General features: G+C 37.3%; 2 protein-coding genes across 6 annotated transcripts in view; one reads left to right on the top strand and one right to left on the bottom strand.

The window, feature by feature from the left end:
* Positions 1 to 72: 72 nt before the first annotated feature.
* Positions 73 to 8,571, bottom strand: LOC116290773 (hydroxyproline dehydrogenase). 2 transcript variants are annotated; one of them, XM_031697876.2, is made up of 10 exons: positions 8,243 to 8,571; positions 6,850 to 7,058; positions 6,505 to 6,560; positions 5,716 to 5,771; positions 4,972 to 5,073; positions 4,548 to 4,631; positions 3,771 to 3,917; positions 2,504 to 2,775; positions 2,113 to 2,201; positions 73 to 1,699 (listed from the first exon to the last, which is right to left on the bottom strand). In XM_031697876.2, exons 1-10 carry the CDS (start codon positions 8,561 to 8,563, stop codon positions 1,533 to 1,535), a joined length of 1,503 nt encoding a protein of 500 aa, XP_031553736.2. In that variant the 5' UTR covers positions 8,564 to 8,571; the 3' UTR covers positions 73 to 1,532. The 2 variants fall into 2 exon arrangements, with proteins under 2 accessions (XP_031553736.2, XP_031553744.1); XM_031697884.2 differs by lacking the exon at positions 8,243 to 8,571 and adding an exon at positions 7,609 to 7,724.
* Positions 7,698 to 25,944, top strand: part of LOC116290762 (SANT and BTB domain regulator of class switch recombination) — a 23,978-nt gene continuing 5,731 nt past the window's right edge. Inside the window, exons 1-25 of one of the 4 annotated variants that reach the window (XM_089032693.1) lie at positions 7,698 to 7,833; positions 9,292 to 9,664; positions 9,981 to 10,212; positions 10,487 to 10,502; positions 10,590 to 10,629; positions 11,125 to 11,198; positions 11,373 to 11,413; positions 12,337 to 12,531; positions 12,810 to 12,868; positions 13,742 to 13,836; positions 14,208 to 14,273; positions 14,815 to 14,901; positions 15,006 to 15,071; positions 15,194 to 15,238; positions 15,356 to 15,433; positions 16,427 to 16,613; positions 17,155 to 17,269; positions 17,718 to 17,928; positions 18,100 to 18,172; positions 18,682 to 18,744; positions 18,991 to 19,138; positions 19,257 to 19,308; positions 19,874 to 19,950; positions 20,076 to 20,176; positions 20,331 to 20,434. In XM_089032693.1, the coding sequence (XP_088888819.1) occupies positions 9,548 to 9,664; positions 9,981 to 10,212; positions 10,487 to 10,502; positions 10,590 to 10,629; positions 11,125 to 11,198; positions 11,373 to 11,413; positions 12,337 to 12,531; positions 12,810 to 12,868; positions 13,742 to 13,836; positions 14,208 to 14,273; positions 14,815 to 14,901; positions 15,006 to 15,071; positions 15,194 to 15,238; positions 15,356 to 15,433; positions 16,427 to 16,613; positions 17,155 to 17,269; positions 17,718 to 17,928; positions 18,100 to 18,172; positions 18,682 to 18,744; positions 18,991 to 19,138; positions 19,257 to 19,308; positions 19,874 to 19,950; positions 20,076 to 20,176; positions 20,331 to 20,434 (2,342 nt within the window). In that variant the 5' untranslated portion in view covers positions 7,698 to 7,833; positions 9,292 to 9,547. Of the gene's footprint in view, positions 7,834 to 8,695; positions 8,991 to 9,291; positions 9,665 to 9,980; positions 10,213 to 10,486; positions 10,503 to 10,589; positions 10,630 to 11,124; positions 11,199 to 11,372; positions 11,414 to 12,336; positions 12,532 to 12,809; positions 12,869 to 13,741; positions 13,837 to 14,207; positions 14,274 to 14,814; positions 14,902 to 15,005; positions 15,072 to 15,193; positions 15,239 to 15,355; positions 15,434 to 16,426; positions 16,614 to 17,154; positions 17,270 to 17,717; positions 17,929 to 18,099; positions 18,173 to 18,681; positions 18,745 to 18,990; positions 19,139 to 19,256; positions 19,309 to 19,873; positions 19,951 to 20,075; positions 20,177 to 20,330; positions 20,435 to 25,944 lie in introns of those variants that run through there. The other 3 variants (XM_089032694.1, XM_089032691.1, XM_089032692.1) reach the window with 3 other exon arrangements.

Raw genomic sequence — 25,944 nt, 5'->3', positions numbered from 1 at the left:
TATTCAATTTACGAATGAAAAATCCTATTTTAAAATCACATTTTACAGTACTATGTTGATGAAAACTAACAGTCGGTTTCATAATTTGTTTTTATTTCCATAATACATGCTATTTCATAGCAGTTTATTGGCATTTTCTTATTTGGTAAATATGTACATGAGATATTTTACTTTACAGTTGTGCGAGACATTTACAAATTTAAACTCCACATTATATTACAAAGAATGTTATTTTACATAGATTTCATCTATCAAGCATGCATTTAATACCTGCATTTCAGAAATAAACTACTGTTGCATGAAAGCATAAAATTATGCCATCCTAAGACCTAAATTAGTGGTCATGATAAACACTTGCTTGCAAATCTTTTGTTTAAAGACAAATACTTCACTTGTCAATAAAATAAATGGTAATTTTTTTTCATTTTACAATAAACATTATTGGTAAAATGAATACAATGCTGTCCCCTAGAGGACCCTTAGAGAGCACCCATAATTTATGGTGTGGGGGATTATGGGGAGAATCTTGGGGTTACCCCTCACCCAAAAAAGACATATTTTAATTGAGGCCTTCCCAAACCACAGACATGTTTGGCACCCGGCTGGCTGATTCCAAAGAGCCGTGTGCCAGACCTGCACTTTCCAGTTGACTTACTTCTATGTTTTGGCAACCAATTAGAACATGTCTTAGTGTCGTGTTCACCTTAGATGCAAATGACTGTTTTGTTCAAACCAACATGGCTGCCGAGTGAAAAAAGGTGATTAGTTGGGCTCCTTCCTTTGGACTAAATTGCATGTAATACAGGCACACTGGTAATGAGAAGACCAGCCTTTTACCAAGACCTGGAAGAATGCTAGCTTCATTTTAGTTAATGCACTCTAGTACACTGATCCATTAAAGTCACCTACTTATAAAACTAAGTTCGAAAATATATTATTCAATTATGGGTGAATATTTCACTATAAACACTATGAACACTACAAACACTATAAGTGTGTAACATAAATACCACTAAATACTGCTAAATTATGCTAATCCTATTGTTTTCTATTGTTTAATTAGCACTATTTACTAGTGCAACGTGGTGCACACTTTTAGTGTTTGTACTCTATTACACGTTGACTAACATTTTTTATTTCACAGGTTAAATGCCTTTACTCTATTCATTTATTAGCTTTTCCCCATGAGGGCAGGGACACCACAACAGCTTTTATGCCAATTACAGTGAGCCCTGTAGAGTCTTAGCACGGGCACTGAAGATGGTTGTCACCAGCGTCTTCAGTGGATCTTTTACATCCGCCTTATGCAGGGTTATATAGTGAAGACAGACGGGGCCTACGGTTTGAAGGTCTAACCATTTGCAGATAATAATTACAAAGGCAGCACCTTCTGCTCAGTTATTTTAAGACCCTGAGTGTTGGTCTGGCTGAGGCTTGAACTACAACCTCCCGCAAAACAGACCGATGCTCTTACCAACTGAGCTAATCGGGTAATCCAGTCTTTTATAATTTGAAAGTGTACTCTTTTCAATTCAAACTCCTACAATCCTTTGTCTAATCTCTTTCCATATGAGAAACCTTTCCTTTTCTGTTCTGGATGTGACATCTCTGTTTTCTAAAGCCCTTCTTACTAGGTATAGTAAGGTTGTGTCCACAGGACCATAAGGAACAGATTTGTAAACTTCATAGCCCTTATGACCTGAAAATTGAATGGATTAATAATAATGATTAATATATAAAAATTAGTAATCAAATAAAATTGCTATATTAAAAAAATTTTCAAAAATTATTTTGCTAAAAAAAATTAACAAAATCAAAAACCAAATGAGATAGTCATTCGAAATGTAAAACAATAAGTAAATTATTTGACAGCTATGAAAAAACTTTTGTTCAAGCTTTATAAATAGTACATAAAATATGTAACATCTTGTAAACAATTTTTGTGACTAGAGTGCAAACAATATAACCGTGAAACTTTAGTAATACTAAATAGCACAATTTCATGCAAATTTCATTGATAACTTAGTAATTATTAGTATTTCATGGATTAATTGTTTGCAATCTAAAAACCTTATTTGAATTTTTTGTCAAATGTACATCATGTGTAGATACCTAGAAGATATGACACTTGGTCACACATCCCATACAGCTGTGCAAAGGACACTCCTGCATCTCTTTTCTCAATCCCTAACTCTATCATCCTGAAATATCAATCACCACGTATTAACAATATTACATTATTTGTACAAGTTGTTGTCCTTGTACAAGCCAAACAACTGTTTTTACTAGACAACTTTTTTTGATCTGGTAAAGCCGATCAACAAATTTTCCTTGACAATTTTTGTTGGATAAATTTTCCTTGCTTGTCTCTGTAAACAAGGACACTTTACAAGTAAAAACTTGCTACTTTCCTCATCTACAGGAGCATATAAAACTTGTCAAGGAAACCTTCCTGTACAGGCTAGGGTCAATGGAGCTTTAGTAGCATGGTATAGCTAAATACCTGCTTGTTGCCAACTGTATAGATTCTTCATTGTGTGAAGCCACCATAACTTCAGCTGGAGAGTAAGCTACTTGCCGCAAGATGATTTCCAGTGCTGTATTGTATGCCTTGCAGGTTTCCTCATAGGAGTCATAGATTGGATATTCATATCCTAGTTCAATTGAACGAATTTTTTCTTGTTGTCTATAGGCACCTCTCACCAACTTTGCTCCAAAATGAAATTTATCATCAGACATCATTTCTAGATCAGCTTCTAGCCTGTCCAAAGTGTCCTTAAAAATTATGGAAACAAGTAAAGAAATATCAATGCTGGCATGCTTTTAATACAATCAGACTTAAAAATATTTCCTTGTATACATTATCTAATATACACTACGGTATTTCAAAAAAATGTTGTTGGCCAGAGTTCTGAAATCTGAGGTGAGTAACACACTGCAAAATGTAATATATTCTCATCAGCCGAACAATGTTAGTTTCCTTTTAGATTGGAATATGAAGCATGACCTTTGAGTTCAGAATGTGATTTTTCACATTTTAGCCCGAAAACATAAGCAAAAAGAAGATCCATTAAGTCTCAGATCGCCCATTTCAGGTCTCTGACCGACAATGTTCTTAACAATAGGTGACGCAGTATACAATATGTCACGATAATGACTAGTAAGTAATTGTTTAAGGGACGATGGTGATGTAGATTGCCTGAGCTCTGTGGGCAAATTATTATTATTTACAATTATTGTTGTTCCATAATGGAATTAAACGATTGAAGAAAGAGGAAGCAAAGGTCTATGCATAAAATCAGAATTAAAAAAAACGTTTTAGTATTACTTCCACTCTGGCAAACTTTGGGAAAACTCATAATCTGCTCACATATTTTTGTCCACCTTTGAGACCTACAACATTTTAGTTCTTGGGTGACAAAATGCCGCTGCTCTAATTGCAGGACTTTATTGGATCTTTCTTATGTAGTTTACATGCAGTACACGTTATTATTTGTTTCGGTGAATTTATTTATTTATATACATTTTTGTAATTTTATTGGGAGACTATCCTATAGGTAGTATCACCTGTCTAGTTCTCAACAGTTTGTTGGAAGCATCATAAATAAATAAATATAAATTTTCGTATTTTCTTTGATATTCATGAAGTCTAAAATTATACTAAAACGATCATTCCCCACAGGCTCAGTGAATATGGGGAACATTTACCTTCTGGCTTGGTTTATAAATATTTCCCAATATTCACTTGGCTTTTGGCAAATTAATCTAACCTTCCTATAGCACTGGTATGTTCCATATACCCAGGGTTTCCATGTGTTGTATTTACTCTGCAGGGCCAAGATTAGGTGATGATTACCGCCTTCCAGGTAGTACTGCTCAGCATCAATTAAAAGTCTGACATTTTTACTTTTGCAGTGCTGTTCAACCAAAAACAAAAAAAAACAAAACAGTTTACTATATATTGCTTAATTATCAAAGGTATATAGACAATTTCAAACTCTTTTGAACCTTCCTTCAGATCACTGGTTTGAAATTTCAACTGTGCAAAATAAAAATAAAATTTCGACAAAATCCCCGGGGGGTACTCCCCTATATTTGCTATATGAGTATGTGCCGCCCTATAGGGTATGGTTTTTCGGCTTTTGGGTCTGGGGTAGGGTATCATTTTTTGACATTTTGTCTGGGATAGGGTATCATTTTAGTCTGGGATAGGGTTAACGATTTGGTCGTTTTTGTCACTGGCGAATCAGGCTACGCTTTCTGCCGACCAAAAACAATAAAAATGTTAGTAAATATTGATTGCAATCGATTGTAAAACTGTATTTTCCATCTTTTAGTCTGGGATAGGGTGTATAATTCTTAGTTTTAGTCTGGGGTAGGGTATGTAAAATCAAAATTTTAGGTCTGGGATAGGGTCAGGGTTTTAAGGTCCTGGCGGCACACCCCTACCCAAGTTGGGGTGGTAGTACCCCCACGGGACAAAATCTTACATTCAATTCAAGACCCAATATTCTGGTGGCTATAATACACAAGGGAAGACGACTTACCTTGGCAAAAGAGTCTAGTCTTCTTAAAGAGTTCTTCAAGTGCTTGTTTTGGTTTTCTGTCAGCTGAGGTACCAAGTTGTGGCTCTATAATTATATAAAGTTAGTAGTTAGAAATCAATTTCTTGATTTCCTTTGACATCATTCCCTGTCTCGTGAAAATAATTTATGTTCATCAACTGAATTGCAGTTTCAATAGGATTATTTCCAACAGACAGTAGTCATGATGGTCAATGACTAATTCAAAGCAGATAATGAGATTCAAAGACTTTTATCAGCTGATGAAAATCAAGAAGTTCCTTAGTATCAAACATTGATTTGCTTTTGAAATACCCCTGATAGCACTATCATTGGGTGTGTCAGTGGGTTTTGTGTCAAGCCAGAATTATGCAGTTTCGAATATAAACCTGTATAATATGTTACGCACCGGTGTTGCCTCATCAAGTCCTCTTGCAAAATTTCTCACGCTAAGGCCATCAGGTTTGTATGTCTGTGTTTGATATGGTTGAAGTAGATCATTTAAGGCTTTCTACATGAGAAAATAAAATGAAAAGATACAAGAATTTTATTTTTGACATGAAATAATGTCAGTGTCCGTTTCTCATTCCTCTTTTGTAAGCTTAGGATTCAAGATGGGGAAAGAATTTTGAAGATTCTTTCCTCTGCCAGGGGGGGGGGGGGGTACTCCCCTATATTTGCTATATGGGTACGTGCCACCAGACAGGGTATGGTTTTCAGCAATTCTTCTCTGGAACAGGGTATATAAAATCGCGCTCAATCTGGGACAGGGTATATGAAATCACGCTCTCTCCTCTCTGGAACAGGGCATCCATTCAGTTTTTGCAATACCGGAACAGGGTATGATTTTCAGTGATCTTGCTCTGGAACAGGGTATGATTTTCAGCAATTTTACTATGGAACAGGGTCAGGGTTCAGTGGACTCAGTGGCACATCCCTACCCCAAACAGGCAAGAGTACCCCCCTGGGTATGATAGACAGTTGAGGATAACCAATTATAGCTCAAAATATCTGGAATGGCAGAGGAATGAATAGCAAGGTTTGGAAAACATGCAAAATCTGTCACCATCAGGGGGTTTTGTATTAATTCAATCATTAGCTTTAGATGTAGTAATACTAAGCATTAAGTTCAAATTTTCAACTTATATCTTACCAAGACTGAAGGGCTGCATATTGCACTAACTCTCATTTGAGAAAAAGTACCAGTCTCTTTAAGATAAAATAATATGTAAATCAACCGCATAATAAATCAATAAGAACCTATGACAACTGTCTGAACTAATATGCAGAGAAACCAACACACATACTAATTGGTGAGAATTTGGATGGAAGGATGGATAAATAAATGCCGCGTGGATGAAATTATGAATGGAGGGTGGGTGGGTGGGTGGGTGGAAGTTAGAATGGATACGTAGATGTGGGGTGGATGAAAGAATTGGAGGGTGGATGGACAGAGAGATTTTTTTGGATGGAAGGATAGATGTGGAAGGATGGATGGATGCATGTAATGGATGGATGGAAGTATGGATAGATATGGGGTGGATTAATGAATAGGAGGATAGATGCAATGGATGGAAGAAAGGATAGAAGAAAGGATAGATGTGGGATGGATGAATGAATAGGAGGGATGGAAGGATGAATGAATAGAAGTCATTAGGAACCATGCATTTTTTATCAGGAAGGAAGGGGGTGGGATTTGGTTGGTAACCCATAATAATAGCTGACTCCCCTCCTTTGTTGAATAAAAAAAAATATTTTGTTTATTGTAAGAGTGCTGTATGACTCAGCTTTTTGTGTGCCCACCACTCTTGAGCCAGATTTTTTTAAATGTCCCCCTCCCCCCCTTAATCCCAACCTCTCCCCCTCCCCAGTTATTCCATGCAATACATGTGATGGGAAAAAATCTATGCCAATAAATAAATATAAATAAATAGCAATTTACCCGTTTTACTTATGCAATCATGAATAACCTCTGAATTTCTGTCGAAACGAGCCTCTCTATTAAGATACAAAATTAAATTAACTTGATAAGGAAATAATGTAAGACATATAGTCTATAAAAGAATAGAGTGCAAACAATCCGTGAAACACTAATTACTAAATAGTACAAAATAGTGCTAATTAAACAATAGAAAACAATGGAATTTGCATGGAATTGTGCTATTTAGTATTACTATAATTTAGTATTATTTAAGTTTCACAGTTATATTGTTTGCATTCTATTAGGAGGGAGTTAATTAGTTTACTTTCTCATTCATTCAATTGTTTATTCATTCCTTCAATGTACCTGCTCTCAAATCCATCTGTGTCTGCATCAGTGTAATCCTCTTCTGTCGGCACACACATAATTGTCCCAATACCTTGTGCTTTCAAATTGTCAACACTATTTTTGATGGAATCATAATCTTCTCCAGCTACGAACTGACTGTACATGGTTTTTTTCATCAAGCTTTTAAACATTTTCTTTCCAAGAACTTTTTTAGCAAATTCCATCATCTTCAAAACAATGAAAATAACATTCAATTGGTAGCCAAGGAAGACAAAGAAATACTCTACAGTTTTTAAAAGTATAAGCTGTTGTTCAAATATTTTTTTTAGAGAACTAAAGCTTTTCTCAACTTAGTCCAGTCCAGGACTCGATAGATGCACGCTACTTATGAACCATTTCTTCAAGAAAAAAATAAAAAGCTGTGATGTGAGAACAAGCCTCAACCAATCCTGCCTTGCAACCCAAGCAGTGGGCGCAGTTGATTGTGCATTCCTTTTAAGTGATGATCCAAATTGGTATCAACAGGGGAGGTGGAACCGGGGGGCCGGGGGGCATGTGCCCCCCTACAACTTTTTTTGGGGTGGCCTGGCCCCCCACAAAATATTGGTTCACATGAAATATAAATGCATAGATTCGATTTTTAATACTGTTATTAAGTTATTGTTGTGATTTTTTCCAGTGCTCCCCCAAAGATTTTTTGCAATGCCCCCCAAAGATTTTCAGCTTCCGCCGCCCCGGCCTGATCAAAGCATCGTTCATGCGCTGAGAATGGCGCACCTTTTCTAAAACAACAAACTTGTTTGCAATTATATGGTCTTGAACTGCTAGTGTGTAGAAACTGGTTTCCAAAACCAAGTAGCAAAGGACATCAGTAGAGGCAATCCGGGTTGAAGCGCTTCCTTCAATCAAAATAGGGTCGATTGCAATCGTCGATTAAGGGCCATCCTTTTTCAGGAATCGTTGCCTACTAACATGGCTGACAACGAGCGAACCGTAGAAGAGGTAAGAACATGCATAATAGGTAAATTACGAGCCTTGTGGAAGAGGTAAGCTTATTACTGAGAAAATATCGTATGTTCATGAATCGCGTGACTTATTATTAAGCTGCACCAACATGGCGGCGATAAAACTTGTGACGTCACATGAATACGAGTTTGTATACAATGGGACGCAAAATACAAGTGTCGTATTCTATGCTGTGAAAACAGCAAAAGCGAAAATATAGATCTTTTATCGTTATCAGAAGTGCTTGACTATTCTAAATAAAGTAAGAATACTTTCAATGTGGGCAAAGATGTGTTTATTTGACGATTTTTTTCAAAAATCAAAAACTCCCGGGTATCTAGTATTTTGATATTAGATCCACGGTGCAGGGCATCTAGACACTCGTAAAAATAAAATGAAGACTTACCGGTAAACTATTTTTTACCAAAAATTCGTAAGAAGAGAATTTGAGAACGAAAAGAGCCCGAGCCAATTCACCCATTTTCTTGCTCTCGAAGACCCGATGGTTGTTATTGAATTCCACCGTGCCACTTTCTTCTTCGAAAGAACTCGTATTCGAGTGGAAGCTGCGTATAGTGAAACTTTGCTGAAACTTGAAAAGTTGACGGCATGTTTTGACTCGGCCTGAGTGCCGTAACAAGAGAAAAGAAGACATTTTTAGGTAAAAATGAGCCGTCTGAATCGGCCGCTGTAGTATCAATACGCAGTACTTATTAAAGTCGGTCATTCAGGGAAAATCCTGTTTGACTGAATTATTTTGCCAGAAATAACCGGTTTACAATACGCAAATATGTAAATATAAAAGTCAGCCATGTAGGGAAAATCCAGTTTGACCGCATTATTTTGCAAGGAATAACCGGTTTATAGGTTTAGCATGTTGTGAGGCGCCATGAATTTATACGCTGGTGTACGAGAAATAGTCTTATGTTGTATGTATAGAGCTATTTCTTAAGATTATTTGTTGTGTTTTTCTTTTTATCACATTAGCATGTTGCAGAAAGTACTATAAAGTACACCTACTAGAGTACATACACTAAAAGTGTGCAATAAGAGAAAAATATCAAATGCCTTTGCCGATCATGTGTTAACCACAATACCACAAGGACCAACCAGGGTACTCGTGAAGTTCCTAGAGCGATATTTTTTCTCTATAGGTAAGTTGAACACCGTAAATATGTACGCAACTTAATGATATTTATATTGCACACTTTATGGTGTTTGTACTCTAGCATGGGCTGTAGCAGAATATTTGGTTTGTGACGGGGAAAATGTTTGTTAGTAAACCAAATATATCACTAATTACTCACTTGGATCTGTCTATACATATTTTATTGATTGTTACGTTGGTCTTCGATGAATAAATATAAATTAAATAGTCTTTTTACCTCCTTAATGCTATCCAATTTCTCCGTAGTATGTTTGTTTACAATCTGACATTGGCTTTCTATACCACAGGTAGCCCAAGCGTTAGACCTGATATTTTGTGATTAAGGTTGGGTTCCCTGTGTGATGTGACCTAGGAACCAAACCGTAAACAAAATGGCGGACGTCAACAAAGAAACCAAAGTCGATTAATTAAGCTTTTAAACTTCACAAAATCCTGTTCTCTGTATATTTTGAAATACCATGACTTAAGAAGTATCATGGGCTCTCCTATGACTACATCATCTTGAACATTAGGAGCAAAAGTAAGGACGATTTTTTGTTGAAAATGGCGGCAGTTGATATGATTTTGAAGACTCTGATGTGTTCAAGAGAGTTTAGAGAATCCAATGATAAGAACTGGGATGCGGTAGCTAAATTAATACCAGGTTCGACGCCAAAACAGGTATGCTTATTTAAAGCTTAACTTGACCATACTTTATACATTTTTTTGGTTGTCAGACAGACCTTTAAAAGAAAGCTGTCTGACGAATTAGGGTCAGCTCGCGTAGCACAGCCAGGAGGGAAAAGCCACCAATGCTTTCCTTCCTTCCAGAAAAAAGGGTTTAAGAAAATCAACACTTTGAATTTAAAATCTATTTCCGTTGATAAAATTTCCAGCTGCCTGAGTTGTCAAGAGTGGCACTTGCTAAACAAGAGGGCTTTAGTTAATCTTCTGTGATCTCATGCTGTGATATAGTATAGTTTTTATTACTTTTTAGTGTTCGATAAGATGGAATGAGCTTCAGTCAATTATGCCGATCCATGGCATGGGTTCAGTGTTAACGCAGAACACTCAACAGGTGTTGTCTAAACTATTAAAGTCTAATCTGATTGAGAACGAGGAATCAAAGAAAAGTACAAAGACTAACAAGAAAACAGAAAATGTGAATTCATTTCAAGCAGAATCCACAAAATGGTTGGACCAAGAAAATAATAATGGAGAAAGAGCAGGTTAGAAACCTGACACATAATACATCAATATATAGTTATTATACAAATTGATGGGTTGCAAACAAATCTCAAGTGAGTGAAAAAACAAAAACTTGGCAGCCATTGTGGTGCTAAAAAAATTTTTTTTTATTGACACCAACGCTCCCCTGAGAGGCTGCAATGACATAACATGCAATCGAAGAGTACTTGATCAATTATTGAGTTACATAAATCATTCCTTTAAATTTTGATTAACATGAATTCCTTATTTTATACCTTATTCTACTGCCAACAGAAGAAGAAATAGATAGGTGAGTCCATTTATTGCTACTCTTGGAGCAGCAAATCATAGAAGTATTACTCATCATTCCACTAACTGTGTTACTTTTTATTTAAAGAAGCTTATCAATGAAGGATCAAGGTGAAAATGCTGATCAGGTGAATTTCTCTTTTATATTAAGATGATATTTTTGGGAATTGTTTTACTAATATGTACTTATTGACTGAGTGGGAGGGCCGTACAGGAAAATATTTGGCTCGAGGTGATGCCGTACGGACCAAGCGCAGCGAGGTCCGTACAAATGACCGAGAGCCAAATATTTTCTCGTACGGCCCGACCTAACTCAGTCAATAAGCATTTTATCATATGACCCTCACGAAAATAAAAATAATTTAAAAAAAGAAAGCGCGCGGATTCGAGCAGGGCCAGACGGGTTTTTCCGGCCCGCTTACGTCAACCCGTCCGGCCCCCATCACGTGACTTTTTCCAATGGTTTTATTAGAGCGCGTGAGCAGGGCCGTACGGGTCATATGATAAATACATACAACACCCTAAATAGGCCATCAAAAGAGCCACAGGGTTGTGCTAAACTTTTCTTTTGTTTGTCATATTAACGTTACCTTTAATCTAATTCAATTGATTTTATTTTTAAGAAAATTCATGAGATTCAATCTCGACATTCTTCAATATCTTTTAAATCTGGAAGGGGATCATCACTGTCACAAGGGTGAGGAATTTTCTTTCTTTTCATGGTGCAACATGGTACTCTACATTTTAGAAGCATGGATGGATTTTAGCCTACTTTGCCAAGCTGTCTGCAACAGAAACTATAGATAACTAAATCTTACTGTTCATTTTCTTATCCAGTTGATGTTTAATTTCCTTCTTTTTCCCCCATCAGACCAAATATGGTTATTCATGTCTGTGATGAAAGCAAGAACTGTGAGTAACTTGTCAATATTATTATTAGACTGATTTAGTCTAGTATATTGTTTTCCTATTTAAAACCTGATTTAAAGACTGATTTAGTCTAGTATATTGTTTTCCTATTTAAAACCATTACTTTATTTACTAGTAGCACTGAAAAGATTATACCAGTATTGAATACAATGGTGTTCCAAAATTCATGGTTCCTCTCCCTGTTGCTATGTCATACATGCTCAATATATTAACTAGAATATCTCAGAATTCAAAACTCTAATAACAGAAAATTGGTTATAAATTGTTTCTATTATTATCTGTCTTTTGTAAATAAAATAAAATTGCCTCGTAATCTTTGTAGTCCTCTTAAAGCGGATATCGTAATCCCGGGGGAGGGGGCTCTCTTGAAAAGTGGGTAGGGGGGATCGACGGACGGTTTCGAAAATGACCCTAAAAGGTACGCATAAATTAACTGAGATGCTGATTTCAGACCCTAAAAGGTACGACCATATTTAAAATGACAACGTTTCCAACCATTATATTCTTGTATGACGTTTGATATTTTTCAAAACGAACAAATCTGAACCTAAAAGGTATGGAGTCAGCCAGGAGTCAGCCAGAGACCCTAAAAGGAATGCGAGGTCTCATTTTTGACACTTAAAGGTCCATCGAGCCCCCCAACCCACTTTTCAAGAGAGTCCCCCCCCACCGGGATGGTAATCAAATCAAAGTTGTTTGTGGGACAAGATTTTAATTCCACTGGGAAAACTGCTGCAAAGGTGATTGGTTCGCTATTGTCAGAGAGGGAACCATTAATTCTAAAGTTAAAGATATGATTTATGTTTCATCAAGCACATTTTTCTTGAAAAAATAATTTGAGGAAAACAACAACAAAAACACCTTTAGTTAATACTAAAGTTCTTTTCATTTTTTACTATTAAAAGTAAAACAAGACTTCACTTGTCCAAGAGATTTGTTGATTAAAGAAATGAAGTACTTTGCTGAGTATTTATCAGTGGAAGCACAGCGCTGGGAAGAAGTAGATATCTCAGTACATTGTGATGTACAGATTTTTGATTGGCTAATGAAGTATGTTAAAAGAGGGTTAGCAGATGAGGACGAAACACACCCTAAACTAGGTGAGTAGTGGTCAAATCTTTGCCAGATAGTACATGGCAGAAGCTAGACTCCTCTTAAGACAACTTCATGTCTTTGGGTTCTTGTGTAGTACCACACCACAGGACTCCTATAAGAGGGAGTAGCTTACACAGGAGGGTAGGCAAAGATAATCAAAATTTAGCTTTACTTTGAACCAATTACATCAAAGTAAGTTATTTGATGGTTTGATTCTTGTATCTCGGATTAAGTCTTACAACTTTCAATTACTTGTCTTAATAACAACTTTCTTTTTTTTCAGAACCTAATAATGTCATCTCAATACTTATATCCTCTGATTTTCTAAAAATGGATAGTTTGGTAAGTTTCAAAACAAAATTATTAGTGGAATCATTTTGAATGACCCTATAATCCAAACCAGCAACATTGCAAATATATCTTAGTAAGAGTATTTCCAAAAAGCTTTGCAGATGTAGTGAGACTGCAAGATCATCTTGTCATAGGGAATCAAGAGTGGTATACAGAGAATCCTGGGGGGTACTCTTGCCTGTTTAGGGTAGGGATGTGCCGCTGAGCCCACTGAACCCTGACCCTGTTCCAGAGTAAAATCGCTGAAATTAATACCCTGTTCCAGAGTAAGATCGCTGAAAACCATACCCTGTTCCGGTATTGCAAAAACTGAATAGATGCCCTGTTCCAGAGAGGAGAGAGCTTGATTTCATATACCCTGTTCCAGAGCGACCGCAATTTTGTATGTGTACCCTGTTCCAGAGTAGAATCTCTGAAAACCATACCCTGTTTGGCGGCACGTACCCGTATAACAAATATAGGGTAGTACCCCCCTCCCCCCTTCCCCCCGGGCAGAGAATGCACTTGTGTTTCACCTCTGGGGCCTAGGGTTTAATTCCAGGTCTTTGTTTCAAATGTGAGCATAGTTGACTGTTGAGTATCTCCCTTGATTCAAGGGTTTTTTCTCTTTGTCTGGTCTTCCTCCCTCTAAAAAAAGGGCATAAATAATTGTAATATTAATTCCAAGTTTGAGTTAGTTGTTGCTGTGACCTGACTTAGATTAGCTGAAATGTTTTTCCAGGATAGGATAAAATCGATAGTCGCATCATCCTTCACCATATTTGTTTAATTTTGCAATTATTATAATATTAATATTTTATCAATATATAAATTCTAGGACCTTAAACCTTTTTTCAAGTAATAATAATATGATTCTCTCTGCAGGTTACAGAATGTATTGAGTACTGCCATAAGAACATGTCAGCTATCGTCGCTACACCTTGCAATATGAATTGCATCAATGACAAACTTGTAACCAGGTATCACTTAGCTAGATCTAACTAATTAGGAGTAATAGTTATTTGTGGACCCAAATGATACCCCATTTTCCCTAGGGGGGACTCTGATTGGACAAGGGGAAATGCCTGTCGTATCTCTTAGGGCTCCAGATCTGTGGTTTGGTTACCACTTCTGGTGTCACAAATCTCAAAGAACCACCAGTTAGTAAGCTGGTACCTATCACAGCATTTGTCAGGAAATAAAGATACTCGACTTTCAGCTGGAATGACAGTCATAAATCAGGACATTTATTTTCAGTTCATCTATGTTTTCATTGGGAAAGGGGGAGGTATACATATATTTGAGTAGGTTAGATAAACCAGAACAACTGACTTGTGTTTTGAATCTTCAGGATTTCAGATCTTTTTAACCACAATGAGTTGGATGATATTAAAGATCGCAAAGATAAGTTTAAAAGGTGCCGACTTCAAGCTGTAATCATGATAACAATAATTATTATATGCTAGTTTATATCAATAAATGTCTTAAATCTTCCAGAATACCAGTAAGTACCCTAATATCACTAGGGAGATCTATAATGGTAATTGACCTGAGTAGAGTGCAATTTGGTCTGAAATCAAATGAGTGTTTACAAAATTGCACACTTGCATAGGGTAGCCTGCGCTGCATCCAGATTTTTCTTTGTAAAGTCTGTCTGTGAATCAGCTCTCCACAAACCTCGTTCTATAGACCCCCTGTGAATGGTGCAATTATATATAATAGATTCCGATTGGCTCTCAGTTAAATTCATTCTTACATGAGCTCGCATTGGATAACACCATCAAACCCGATGTAATTTTTCCAGATATTCGTAGCTGTGAGTGATGTGGAGTTTCTCAAGTTTTTTTCTCAAAATGGTGTGATTCCTGATTAAATCACACTGCTGAGAGCCAATCAGATTGCACAAATCACCAGTGATTTCAAAATGGATATAATTAATAATCTAATTATTTTTGCAGTAAATTGTATTGCAAGAAGATAGAAGACCTCTTTGATCCTGACAAACTGACGTTGTGCTCACCTGGTAATGGTAGCACTTTGTACAGGTAAAGAACATCCTCTAACACTAATCTAGTCTGTGATAAAGGAACTACAGTTTTTTGATCTCATTTTTTACTAAATGTTGCTTGAAATATTCTTTATTTGAAAGATGTTCAGCATGTATGAAGCTACTCACAGTGGACTCAGAAAAGAAATTCCACTGTGTCCCCAAAAGGTAAGATGCTATGTAATTCAGGATTGTGATGTTACCTAGTGTTGGTATTCACAGAGTATCATATCAATCTACAACGAGGTGCAAATAAACTAAACTTGACTGTAGTTTCTGTTTGATTACAGAATGATGATAGATTATAGAGGGCGTGTTTCATACAGTCATATACGGTAAGAAAGGAATTGCTTTGTGCAAACAACAACCATGTTGAGTGTGTCCACTGTACTGATGATTGTTGGTGTTCCCTCTAGTGAATAATATGTAACATCTATCTGTTTTCTATGTAGTGACACTGGTTGGAATGTTAATGACTATGTACAAGGATTACGAGAAAAGCTGAAATCTTGGAAGGAAGTTTACTGGAGGTATACCCTCATTATAACCCATGATATCCTTGTTTGCCTGTCCAACTATCTCTTCCCATTCTACTTCCCCTAAACCATCCCTAATCTATCCTTCCTCCCCAACACATCCTTCTATGGTAAGTTTCCATTCTTCCTTTTACCTAACACCTTTCTTCCCACACACCAGTCTATCTTTCCCTCAACCCACCCTTCCTTACCATACACCAGTCTATCTTTCCCTTGACCCACCCTTACCATACACCAGTCTATCCTTTCCTTGACCAACCTTCCTTCCTTACCATACACCAGTCTATCCTTCCCTTGACCCACCCTTCCTTACCATACACCAGTCTATCCTTCCCTTGACCCACCCTTCCTTACCATACACCAGTCTATCCTTCCCTTGACCCACCCTTTCCATACAAGTCTATCCTTCCCTTGACCCACCCTTCCTTACCATACACCAGTCTATCCTTCCCGTGACGCCCCCGTCCGTACCATACTCCAGTCTATCCTTCCCTTGACCCACCCTTCCTTACCATACACCAGTCTATCCTTCCCTTGACCCACCCTTCCTTACCATAAACCAGTCTATCCTTCCCTTGACCCACCCTTCCTTACCATACACCAGTCTATCCTTCCCTTGACCCACCCTTCCTTACCATACACCAGTCTATCCTTCCCTTGACCCACCCTTCCTTACCATACACCAGTCTATCCTTCCCTTGACCCACCCTTCCTTACCATACACCAGTCTATCCTTCCCTTGACCTACCCTTCCTTACCATACACCAGTCTATCCTTCCCTTGACCCACCCTTACCATACACCGGTCTATCCTTCCCTTGACCCACCCTTCCTTACCATATTCCATTCTTCCTCCCTTCTCATTCCTTTACCCCTCTTTCAATCCAATAAACCCTTCCTTCAAACAATCTTATCCTCCTATCCCTTGATTCAGTCAGTTCCTTTAGTATATCTTCTTTCTCAATTGGATCTTCTTTGTTTTCTTTAGATTATGGGGCTCCATAAACATTCTATATTGTTACCGCTGTGGTGATTATTTTCCATGTTCAGAGCTGGGTCATTGTCGTTACCATCCTGCATCTGTTGTATATAACCAGACTGATGTATCAGAAGTGGGTGTCTATCCCTGTTGCCAGCAGAAAGTTCTTCGTTTTGATACAACTGGACAACATGTAGTAAGTAGTGACATTGAATCCCTGGGGGTGGGGGGTACACCCATAGATGGACTATACGGGGATGATCCGCAGAACAGGGTATGGTTTATTGAGCTTCTTGTCATAAACAGGGTATGCAATTCCAATCAAGTTTCAAGTTCTTCCTGAGTTTCCTGACAAATTCAGGGTTTCTACTTTCGTATTGACCGAAACTGGTTGTTATGGTCATAAAAAACGATACATGAGATGACATGATAATTGAAACAGGAACTCAGCGCAATTAACTATATCTTTTGTCATAAACAGGGTCTACAAATTTGGGTTTTTTAAAATTATAAACAGGGTACCCCTTTCAGAATCCCAGCGGAACTCCCTTACCTAAATTCTGGCGGAGTACTCCCCAGGATTGAATCATGGCCTTGTATCTTCTTGTATCATACATCAACCGGGATATTATACAGTTGTTGGGTTTTTAAAACACCCTCTAATGCAAAACAGACTCTGGCAACCAAATGTTGATTGATGTCAATGTTCAATTCTTGTGACTTTGTGTGTTGTGTAGGGCTGTAATTATCGTGATCATCGAGTATCCAGAAACACTCCCCTCTCTACATTTACTGTCAAAGAAACAAATAACAGTGAAAACAAAAAGGATGTCGGTTCTGCTGTCGATAAAGGTATGGGGTTAAGGATGCTGTCAATGAAGCTATCAATATTAGAGAACGCGCTCATTGGTCACAATTTACGTCTTATGCTGCTATATTCACCTACAGGTGTATATAACTTGCACACGCGCACGTTCGTTTGTCAATTTGTGCCGCTTGCAGAGATACTGAATAAGATTTGAAAAGACGAAAAACTCTCTCTTCGTTATTTATTAAATTCACTTATAAATAATATAGATATTATGACGGAATATCTTGGAATTCCTGAAATAGTTAAGAAATAAACAGTCAATGTTATCAGTGATACAATGGCGTGTAATAAGAATGGATGGATCCAACATTTTCAAAAGCTTGAAAACGTAAGAGTTTGTAGTATTTATCTAGTTGGTTTAGATTCACCCCAAACCCCAGTAGACCTGTTATTGACTTGATATATCTATCTATATGTCTGTACTATTAGGAAGCTCTACAGATGCCGATAAAAAGGAAACAGAAGAATCAAGTTCAAATAGTAGAAAACCATCTTTAGACGTGGGTGTGGGTTCCACGGGTACCGACCAATCGAAGGAAGGCGTAAAACCACGTGTTGTTAATAATCCAATCGTAGTGGATGATCTTTATTCTCACAGGAATGTGGTTGAAATACCTTTCCAGCGTTTAATGAGTGCAAGGTAATGACATATTCATTTGTTTATCCGTTTATTCCTTTGTTCATTTTGTCTAATATTCATTCTTTTGTTAACTCATTTATTCCATTATGTGTGATCCTGCATCATAACATATGTAATAATCATCAATCATTCATTAACTATCGATATATTAATCAGTACTTTTTTGTTTAGGGCGTGTGAACTGGACATCTTTGGTGTTGAGGAAGATGTTCTGATGAAGAAAACTCGATCTGTAGAACTAAAGGTAATTAATATCGGCTAACAGTCTTCTGACAGCAATTCTTATCTTATCAAGTAAGTTTGAATCTAGACTATCACACATTCGTCTCCAAAACAAACATTTCGCAGCATCTTCGAAATAATTCTGTTACCTCACGCCAGCTTTTTGTACAAGATATTTCAATTTATCTTTTCTTTTTTGTTTTCTTATTTGTGAGTAAATAGCTGTTTTTATAGTTTACTGCATAACAGGAAAACCTGGAGCTAAAAGATATCTATAGCTTCGAACAAATGTTCGTTTTTTTCTCTCCAATCTGGCCGGCAAAGAGAAGCCGTCAAAATCTTGTGTAGTTTTTCCATCATCATGTTTGTTAGAAGGCCTAAGGGGATTGACGTCATTACTTTTTGAAAAAGAACAATTTATGCTTACATAGTTGGTGTGCCAAGCAGGCTTATGTGCCCTCAGCAGTAAAGTGATGTCATTATATCTGGTTCAGTATTTTTGAAGTCTATATGTGAACTTTCTTTCCTTAGAAGAGCAGTGTTCTACCTGACACTATTGACCCAAGTGAAAAAAAGACAGCAAGTGAATCCCAGGTAAAGAATACTTCATTAGATACCTTTTGACATTTAGCGAAGCATTACATGATAACGAAGTTGTTGGAGCCGCCATATTGAATTTCATTGAAGCTAAGTGTTTCTCCGTGTTTACGGGCTTGTTTCTGGGCCTGATCTCTACAGCGGTTACCGGCAAACTAAAGGTCTCTATTACTAGTGTTGTACACACTTGTGGACCATCAACTCCAAACGCGGCCCTTTTAACATTACGATTTCATTCGATAGCATTTACCACCCATTCGTCGAAGCCGTAGCCGTGTACTACAGCGTGTTGCTATGCGACGGTTGTCACAGAATAAAGAAGAGGCAGATCAAGACCATGGTGAAGATGAAGATCAGCCCGAGTCTGAAGATACGGAACCTGAAATAAAGGGTTTGTTTGGTCGTTACGTCCTTGCTTTATCACTAGCCTAGTTGTTATACATGAACCATTCCAGGATATAGTTTGCAATCTGATACCTTATTGGTCTATTTTATTTGACTACAATTAGGTCCTGTGAAAACCAGACCAACAAGGAAAGTGACGTCAGCATCGAGAAAAGAGTAAGTTATTTGATCAAGTGTTTATGGCCATGGGTTAAGATAAGCGGTGCTTGTTTTATGAGGGCAGTGACTAAGAAACCTGTCATCCTCATTCCATCTTGGAATTGGAATTTATAATGACAGTAATCCTGACTCATCCCCAGTCGTCTCTTATTTTAAGAGCGCGCGCAAAGAGAAAGACGACTGGGGACGAGTCAGACAGTAATCAATATAAGACTAGTATTAGTATCATTTGGTATGCAGACCTAGTGGAACTTAATATTAAAGAAATAGAAAACGCGCGCGCGTGCTGTGTGCAGTCATAAAGCACGCGGGGGTTGGCAGAACACGAGAGAAGTGTTAGGAGAAGCACGACGCGTAGCGGATGGCTTCTCGACCCTTCTCGAGTGTTCTGGCAATCCCCAAGTGCTTTATAACTCCACACAACACAGCAAGCAAGTTTTTTATTTCTTTTGTAAAATGCAAAGGGCGCGTGCGTGCTTTGTGCTCTCATAAAGCACGCGCTCCCAACCAATCAGAATGCGAGATTTATAACAGTTATTGTATAATTCTATTTATGACACAGTTTCAGTACGTTCAAGAGCTATAAATGGGATCTTATGAGATCTTCACGGTGGAACCAAGATGCACAACGCGAGGAAGGTAATGCAGAGAAAACACAACGAAGTTATTTGATGTTCGATCAAATGACAATATTATATTTACAAACCAGGAAAATTAATGCATGATTTGTTTGTCCTCCTTTAACTTGCATTTTACTTTACCAGACCACAAGAGAATGACAGAACTAGTGGTTTATCTCACCAAGCAACGACAATCGAATCAGACCCCAGAAAATAACGACAAAGACAAGCAAAAACCTAAAGAGGTCAGCTCAGTTTGACTTTCTTTACATAGCATATATGTTGTTTTGTACATCCTGCACACATTATTTAGAACTTTGTTTTATTTTTCAGTGAGTTAAATTCCTGCTTTGCTAGAACACTTATTTAACTGACTTGCAATCGTTTGTATTTTTCCAGTACATTGGTGGACTTTACTCTAAAATTGAACACCAGTTTAAATTATCCCAACAAGTGGTCAACAACAAAACCCAAGCGGGAAATAGTACAGTATCTTTAACTGGGTAAGTATTCTATACAGGGTATGTTGAAAGCCCATCTGTTATTGTCTCTTCTGATGGTAGTTTAGTACGGTATCTTTAACTGGGTAAGTATTCTATACATGGGTATGTTGAAAGCCCATCTGTTATTGTCTCTTCTGATGGTAGTTTAGTACAGTATCTTTAACTGGGTAAGTATTCTATACATGGGTATCTTGAAAGCCCATCTGTTATTGTCTCTTCTGATGGTAGTTTAGTACAGTATCTTTAACTGGGTAAGTATTCTATACATGGGTATCTTGAAAGCCCATCTGCTATTGTCTCATCTGATGGTAGTTTAGTACAGTATCTTTAACTGGGTAAGTATTCTATACATGGGTATCTTTAAAGCCCATCTGCTATTGTCTCATCTGATGGTAGTTTAGTACAGTATCTTTAACTGGGTAAGTATTCTATACATGGGTATCTTTAAAGCCCATCTGCTATTGTCTCATCTGATGGTAGTTTAGTACGGTATCTTTAACTGGGTAAGTATTCTATACAGGGTATCTTGAAAGCCCATCTGCTATTGTCTCTTCTGATGGTAGTTTAGTACAGTATCTTTAACTGGGTAAGTATTCTATACAGGGTATCTTGAAAGCCCATCTGTTATTGTCTCTTCTGATGGTAGTTTAGTACAGTATCTTTAACTGGGTAAGTATTCTATACATGGTATGTTGAAAGCCCATCTGCTATTGTCTCTTCTGATGGTAGTTTAGTACAGTATCTTTAACTGGGTAAGTATTCTATACAGGGTATCTTGAAAGCCCATCTGCTATTGTCTCTTCTGATGGTAGTTTAGTACAGTATCTTTAACTGGGTAAGTATTCTATACAGGGTATGTTGAAAGCCCATCTGTTATTGTCTCTTCTGATGGTAGTTTAGTACGGTATCTTTCACTGGGTAAGTATTCTATACATGGGTATCTTGAAAGCCCATCTGTTATTGTCTCTTCTGATGGTAGTTTAGTACAGTATCTTTAACTGGGTAAGTATTCTATACAGGGTATGTTGAAAGCCCATCTGCTATTGTCTCTTCTGATGGTAGTTTAGTACAGTATCTTTAACTGGGTAAGTATTCTATACATGGGTATCTTGAAAGCCCATCTGCTATTGTCTCTTCTGATGGTAGTTTAGTACAGTATCTTTAACTGGGTAAGTATTCTATACATGGGTATCTTGAAAGCCCATCTGCTATTGTCTCTTCTGATGGTAGTTTAGTACAGTATCTTTAACTGGGTAAGTATTCTATACATGGGTATCTTGAAAGCCCATCTGTTATTGTCTCTTCTGATGGTAGTTTAGTACAGTATCTTTAACTGGGTAAGTATTCTATACAGGGTATCTTGAAAGCCCATCTGCTATTGTCTCTTCTGATGGTAGTTTAGTACGGTATCTTTCACTGGGTAAGTATTCTATACAGGGTATGTTGAAAGCCCATCTGCTATTGTCTCTTCTGATGGTAGTTTAGTACAGTATCTTTAACTGGGTAAGTATTCTATACATGGGTATCTTGAAAGCCCATCTGCTATTGTCTCTTCTGATGGTAGTTTAGTACAGTATCTTTAACTGGGTAAGTATTCTATACATGGGTATCTTGAAAGCCCATCTGCTATTGTCTCTTCTGATGGTAGTTTAGTACAGTATCTTTAACTGGGTAAGTATTCTATACATGGGTATCTTGAAAGCCCATCTGCTATTGTCTCTTCTGATGGTAGTTTAGTACAGTATCTTTAACTGGGTAAGTATTCTATACATGGTATGTTGAAAGCCCATCTGCTATTGTCTCTTCTGATGGTAGTTTAGTACAGTATCTTTAACTGGGTAAGTATTCTATACATGGGTATCTTGAAAGCCCATCTGCTATTGTCTCATCTGATGGTAGTTTAGTACAGTATCTTTAACTGGGTAAGTATTCTATACATGGTATGTTGAAAGCCCATCTGCTATTGTCTCTTCTGATGGTAGTTTAGTACAGTATCTTTAACTGGGTAAGTATTCTATACATGGGTATCTTGAAAGCCCATCTGTTATTGTCTCTTCTGATGGTAGTTTAGTACAGTATCTTTAACTGGGTAAGTATTCTATACATGGGTATCTTGAAAGCCCATCTGTTATTGTCTCTTCTGATGGTAGTTTAGTACAGTATCTTTAACTGGGTAAGTATTCTATACATGGGTATCTTGAAAGCCCATCTGTTATTGTCTCTTCTGATGGTAGTTTAGTACAGTATCTTTAACTGGGTAAGTATTCTATACATGGGTATCTTGAAAGCCCATCTGCTATTGTCTCATTCTGATGGTAGTTTAGTACAGTATCTTTAACTGGGTAAGTATTCTATACATGGGTATCTTGAAAGCCCATCTGCTATTGTCTCTTCTGATGGTAGTTTAGTACAGTATCTTTAACTGGGTAAGTATTCTATACATGGGTATCTTGAAAGCCCATCTGTTATTGTCTCTTCTGATGGTAGTTTAGTACAGTATCTTTAACTGGGTAAGTATTCTATACAGGGTATCTTGAAAGCCCATCTGCTATTGTCTCTTCTGATGGTAGTTTAGTACAGTATCTTTAACTGGGTAAGTATTCTATACAGGGGTATCTTGAAAGCCCATCTGTTATTGTCTCTTCTGATGGTAGTTTAGTACAGTATCTTTAACTGGGTAAGTATTCTATACATGGGTATCTTGAAAGCCCATCTGTTATTGTCTCTTCTGATGGTAGTTTAGTACAGTATCTTTAACTGGGTAAGTATTCTATACATGGGTATCTTGAAAGCCCATCTGCTATTGTCTCTTCTGATGGTAGTTTAGTACAGTATCTTTAACTGGGTAAGTATTCTATACATGGGTATCTTGAAAGCCCATCTGCTATTGTCTCTTCTGATGGTAGTTTAGTACAGTATCTTTAACTGGGTAAGTATTCTATACATGGGTATCTTGAAAGCCCATCTGCTATTGTCTCTTCTGATGGTAGTTTAGTACAGTATCTTTAACTGGGTAAGTATTCTATACATGGGTATCTTGAAAGCCCATCTGCTATTGTCTCTTCTGATGGTAGTTTAGTACAGTATCTTTAACTGGGTAAGTATTCTATACATGGGTATCTTGAAAGCCCATCTGCTATTGTCTCTTCTGATGGTAGTTTAGTACAGTATCTTTAACTGGGTAAGTATTCTATACATGGGTATCTTGAAAGCCCATCTGTTATTGTCTCTTCTGATGGTAGTTTAGTACAGTATCTTTAACTGGGTAAGTATTCTATACAGGGTATCTTGAAAGCCCATCTGCTATTGTCTCATCTGATGGTAGTTTAGTACAGTATCTTTAACTGGGTAAGTATTCTATACATGGGTATCTTGAAAGCCCATCTGCTATTGTCTCTTCTGATGGTAGTTTAGTACAGTATCTTTAACTGGGGTAAGTATTCTATACAGGGTATGTTGAAAGCCCATCTGCTATTGTCTCTTCTGATGGTAGTTTAGTACGGTATCTTTAACTGGGTAAGTATTCTATACAGGGTATCTTGAAAGCCCATCTGTTATTGTCTCTTCTGATGGTAGTTTAGTACAGTATCTTTAACTGGGTAAGTATTCTATACATGGGTATCTTGAAAGCCCATCTGCTATTGTCTCATTCTGATGGTAGTTTAGTACAGTATCTTTAACTGGGTAAGTATTCTATACAGGGTATCTTGAAAGCCCATCTGCTTATTGTCTCTTCTGATGGTAGTTTAGTACAGTAATCTGTTAACTGGGTAAGTATTCTAACATGGGTATCCTGAAGCCCATCTGCTATTGTTCTCTCATGGTAGTTTAGTACGTGTAATCTTTACCTGGGGTAGTATTCTATAACAGGGTATCTTGAAAGCCCATCTGTTATTGTCTCTGCTGATGGTAGTTTAGTACAAGTATCTTTAAAACTGGGTAAGTAATTCTATACATGGTATCTTGAAAGCCCTGCTCTTTGTCTGCTTCTGATGGTATTTTATTACAGTATCTTTAACTTGGTAAGTATTCTATACAGGGTATCTTGAAAGCCCATCTGCTATTGTCTCTTCTGATGGTAGTTTAGTACAGTATCTTTACGTACACATACTTGAACCCCAATGTGATGGTAGACGGTAATTACTGGGTTTCTTACTGTATATTTGAAGCCATCTGTATTGTCTCTCTGATGGTAGTTTAGTACAGTATCTTTTAAGTATTCTATAACATGGGTATCTTGAAAGCCTATGTTATTGTCTTGTTCTGATGGTAGTTTTTTTAGGACAGTATTACGTATCTGCCCCTTTGTAGTCCACCCACACCCCCTAAGCAAGCCCCTATTCTATAATGTATTCATACATGGGTATCTTGAAAGCCCATCTTCTGGGATGTCTCTTCTGATGGTAGTTAGTACAGTATCTTTAACTGGGTAAGTATTCTATACATGGGTATGCTTGAAAGCCCATCTGCTATTGTCTCATCTGATGGTAGTTTAGTACAGTATCTTTAACTGGGTAAGTATTCTATACGGGTATGTTGAAAGCCCATCTGCTATTGTCATTCTTCTGATGGTCGTTTATAAGGTATATTAAACTGGGGGATGTAGCGTTCTATACAGGGTATTTGTGAGTTATTGTCTCTATCTGATTCAGGACAGCTAAATTCTTAACTGGTAAGGATTTCTATACATGGGTATCGTCGAAAGCCACATCTCTATTGCTCTATTGCTGGATGTCCGTTTTTTTTAGTATCATATCTTTAAAGGGGATAAAAGTATTTCTATACATTGTATCTGAAAGCCCATTGGCTAGGGTCTCTTTCTGTGGGTAGTTAGGTAGTCTAATATCTTAACTGGGTAGTATTCGATGGGGATCTTGATATAGCCATCTTTACGTCTCGCTGTATGGTAGTTGTAGTTACATCATCTTTTACTGGGTAAGGATTCTAGTACATGGGTTATCTTGAAACCATCTGTTTGTCGCTCTCCTGATGGTAGTTTAAGTACGTATCTTTAACTCGGGTAAGTATTCCTATTACAGGTATGTTAAAGCCCATCGCTATTTGTCCTATCTGATGGTAGTTTTAGTACAGTATCCTTGAACTGGGTAATGTTATTCTATACATCTGTATCTAATGAAAGCCCTCATCTGCGATTTGTCTTCATCTTGATGGTAGTCAAGTACAGTATCTTAACTGGGGTAAGTAGTCTATACATGGGTATCTTGAAGCCCATCTGCTATTGTCTCCTGAGGGTAGTTGATAGCACGTACTTTCAACTGGGTACGTTAATTCTCTAATACAATGGGTTCTTGAAGCCCATCCTGCACTATTGTCTCTTCTGAGGTAGTTTATACATTATCTGTAACTGGGTAGTATCTATACATGGGTATCTTGCAAGCCCATCTTTATATGTCTCATTCTATGGTAGTTTAGTACGTATGCTTTATCTGGGTACTTATTCTATACATTGGGTATCTTGTCTAAAGCCCATTGCCTGGTCTCTTCTCTAT

Source organism: Actinia tenebrosa, unplaced genomic scaffold (assembly GCF_029948245.1).
Source record: "Actinia tenebrosa isolate PJP-AT-01 unplaced genomic scaffold, QUT_ActTen_1.0 PGA_scaffold1__47_contigs__length_23844297, whole genome shotgun sequence".
NCBI classification, from domain to species: Eukaryota; Metazoa; Cnidaria; class Anthozoa; order Actiniaria; family Actiniidae; genus Actinia; species Actinia tenebrosa.
Note: the sequence above shows the minus strand (reverse complement) of the source record. Positions and strands in the feature narration are given on the sequence as shown.

What these genes read in the sequence shown, in the direction of transcription:
- LOC116290773 (XM_031697876.2), bottom strand. Translation starts at nt 8,563, where the DNA reads ATGACCGACTTTAATAAGTACTGCGTATTGATACTACAGCGGCCGATT. An exon ending in TATGCAGCCCTTCAGTCTTG is followed by an intron (nt 5,074 to 5,715) that starts GTAAGATATAAG and finishes TTTCTCATGTAG; the next exon opens with AAAGCCTTAAATGATCTACT. An exon ending in CATACCAGTGCTATAGGAAG is followed by an intron (nt 2,776 to 3,770) that starts GTTAGATTAATT and finishes ATAATTTTTAAG; the next exon opens with GACACTTTGGACAGGCTAGA.